Source organism: Marmota marmota, unplaced genomic scaffold (assembly GCF_001458135.2).
Source record: "Marmota marmota marmota unplaced genomic scaffold, marMar, whole genome shotgun sequence".
Lineage (NCBI taxonomy): Eukaryota > Metazoa > Chordata > Mammalia > Rodentia > Sciuridae > Marmota > Marmota marmota.
The window spans coordinates 1-3018 of NW_025999938.1; the positions used below are offsets into that span (position 1 = coordinate 1).

The 3018-nt window shown below is 51.3% G+C and overlaps 1 protein-coding gene across 1 annotated transcript; it reads left to right on the forward strand.

The window, feature by feature from the left end:
* Window positions 1-34: 34 nt before the first annotated feature.
* Window positions 35-2602, forward strand: LOC107134889 (geranylgeranyl transferase type-2 subunit alpha-like; the record flags this gene model as incomplete). Its single annotated transcript, XM_015476891.2, has 6 exons — window positions 35-158; window positions 296-384; window positions 477-593; window positions 1267-1380; window positions 1641-1728; window positions 2377-2602. Coding segments are annotated over 6 exons (681 nt in total), but the record flags the coding sequence as incomplete, so codon positions are not given.
* Window positions 2603-3018: the final 416 nt, after the last annotated feature.

Consider the following 3018-nt stretch of genomic DNA (forward strand, 5'->3'; position numbering starts at 1 on the left):
GGGTAGCACCGAAGTCTGGGGAGAGAGGTGTCAATCACGGGTCCCCGCCCCCAATAGCTCCGCCCTCAGGTGTGAGCTGTCAGTGGAGAAGTCCACAGTGCTACAATCTGAGCTCAAATCCTGTAAGGAGCTGCAGGAGCTGGAGCCTGAGAATAAATGTGAGGCACATTCTCTGAGAGTCTGTTCCCCAGAACCCATCTAAGAAAGCCCCCTGGGGAAAGCAGGAATGGTCTCAAGAGGATGGGAACAGAGGAGGATCCAGAGGAACTCCTCTGTTTCTCTGACCTTTCCTCAGGGTGCCTGCTTACCATCATTCTGCTGATGCGGGCACTGGACCCCCTCTTGTATGAGAAGGAGACACTGCAGTACTTCCAAACCCTCAAGGCAAGTTGGGCCTGGGGGAACTGGCCAGGGGAAGACCAGTAGGCAGGAGGAAAGCAGCTGACTTACTTACCTGCCTGCTGCATTCCCACCAGGCTGTAGACCCTATGCGAGCAGCCTACCTGGACGACCTGCGCAGCAAATTCTTGCTAGAGAACAGTGTGCTCAAGATGGAGTATGCCGATGTACGCGTGCTACACCTGGCTCACAAGGTATGTGCTGCTGTATGTGCCCTCTGCTAGGCCCCTACCCACTGGCCTTACCATATTCTGGATATATCTTCCCTACCCAGATTGAATCCATCATCCTTCTAGCCTTTTCCTTGAGTCCATGCTTTCTGTCACTTGGCCTATTTTCTTCACACCTCCCAGTTTCAAATCCTGAGTTACCAGGGCCTCTTGCTGCTCCTTCTACCAGACTGGTCATATCATTCTGCCTCCAGAGTGACCCTTGACCCACCCTGCTATGTATCCCGTGCCTCTCACCCTGAAGTAGACCCTAGAACATAAAAGTTCAAATCGTTTCTAGAGGTTTCTAGGCTCCACTTTCCCTTTTCTAGTCCTTACCAGTCTTCCTATAACATCCCTGAAGCCTACCTCTCCTCTTTGCAAGCCCTTCTTGCTGACTCAGCAGTCACCCTGGCACCCTCACTGTCCTCTGTCCCTTCCACACTTTAGTCTTCCTCTTCTATTCACTCCCACTGGTCACCCCACCCTTAGTACTCACTGTCTGTTGTATGTCCCACCGGCTGCAAGGCAACCTTCCCACATGCTATCATCCTCTCCTCAGCAACTTCCCCAGGGGCCTGTATAGGGCACAGAGGGCAAGAAGCTGAGGACCCTCCCCCCAGTCTTGCTGGGTATCTCATACCCTTCACACTCCTAGGATCTGACAGTGCTCTGCCATCTGGAACAGCTGCTTTTGGTTACCCATCTTGACCTGTCACATAATCGTCTCCGAACCCTGCCCCCTGCCCTGGCTGCTCTGCGTTGCCTTGAGGTAAAACATTCATTCTTCCCTTGCTATTCTGTGTGGTCCTTTTTCCATTCCTCCAACTCAGAAGTCTGCCTGTGCTACAGAGATGTCCAGGACCTCCCCGTCCCTACAGGTGACCAGTTGCCCTCCCCCAGTCTATCACCCAGCCTGACCTCATGAACCCTTCCATGTACTGTAAGCTGATCACCCTGGGCTCTTGTATTGCTTGTGCAAGCCCCAGGCTGACAACTGCCCACTCAATCTTGTGCCTTCCTGCTCCCCAGGTGCTGCAGGCAAACGATAACACCATAGAGTCCCTGGATGGCATTACCAACTTGCCCCGGCTGCAGGAACTTTTACTGTGCAACAACCGTATCCTTTTGGCTCCCTTGCTGATAGTGTAGAGTAAGGAGGACACTGTGGAGGGACAGACCGCAGACATAGACAGAGTACCAGACTGAGACGGGCGGGAGACAGAGGCTCTGGCAGTGTGAGCTGAGGGGAGATGATAGCCTGGGGTTGTCTGGAGCTATCATTAACTTGCATCAGTGGAGTTTTGTAGAGGGTAAGTGACTTCCTCAAATCAGAGTTCACAAACGGGCAACCTGAAGGTGGTTCCTGGGGACCACACAGTGTTATAAAAACCAGGAAATTGCATATTTTTTAAAAAATCTAAGACTGACTCCTCTTTTAAAAATTGAAAGTTAGAGCAACCTTTGACCTTATTTCCACTTGGCAGCACTTGGTCATTGCTGAACAGTGAATGCCTCTTTGTATCAGGTTAGTTTTCTTCTTTGCCATAGTCTCCACCACTGCTCTGGAACCACCCCCAGCCAGCTTCATGTGCTTCCTGCCCAGCCACTATGGGCAGGTGTTTGCAGCCCTGCCTTGAGCCTTACTCCCTCCATGGGACATTCCCATCAAACAGGCTTCCAGGCAGCAGTTGCCAGCTCTCAAGGGTGCCAAGTAGTAGACAGATCTGGGGAAACCTGCTGAACTTTCCTTGACTCTCCACCCAAGGCCTCCAGCAACCTGCAGCACTCCAGCCTCTTGCCTCCTGCCCCAGGCTAGTCCTTCTCAACTTGGAGGGCAACCCACTATGCGAAGAGGGGGGTGTCTTGGAGCACCTGGCTGAATTGCTGCCTTCAGTTAGCAGCATCCTCACCTAAGAGGCCCTGCCCTACACCTTTGCCCTTTAACTTATTGGGACTGAATAAAGAATGGAGAGGCCCCTTCAGGCTGCTGAGCTGCTGTCACTGCCGCTTCTGTGTTACTACTATCATTACTACTGCCACATATTCTGGAAAAAGAAAAGGAAGAGACTTGGGGTGTGTCTGCTTTCATTTAATGATCTACACTGTTATTCCCTGTTACAGAGAAGCAAAACCAGTGTTGGGCACAGAAGACAGGTCTGGATTTAAGCTTATCTTCTGGTTTTGTAATTGGGTTTGGGCCTAGGTTCCAGATTGGGATAGGAACTGGGAAAACCACAAAACAACTGTAAGTCTCTCTAACTGGCTGGGCATGGTGGCACACACCTGTATTCCCAGTTGCTTGGAAGGCTGAGGCAGGAGGATCGTACTTCAAAGTTAGTCTCAGCAACTTAGTGAGGCCTGAGAAACTTGGCAAGACTCTGTCTCTAATTAAAATATTTTTAAAGGG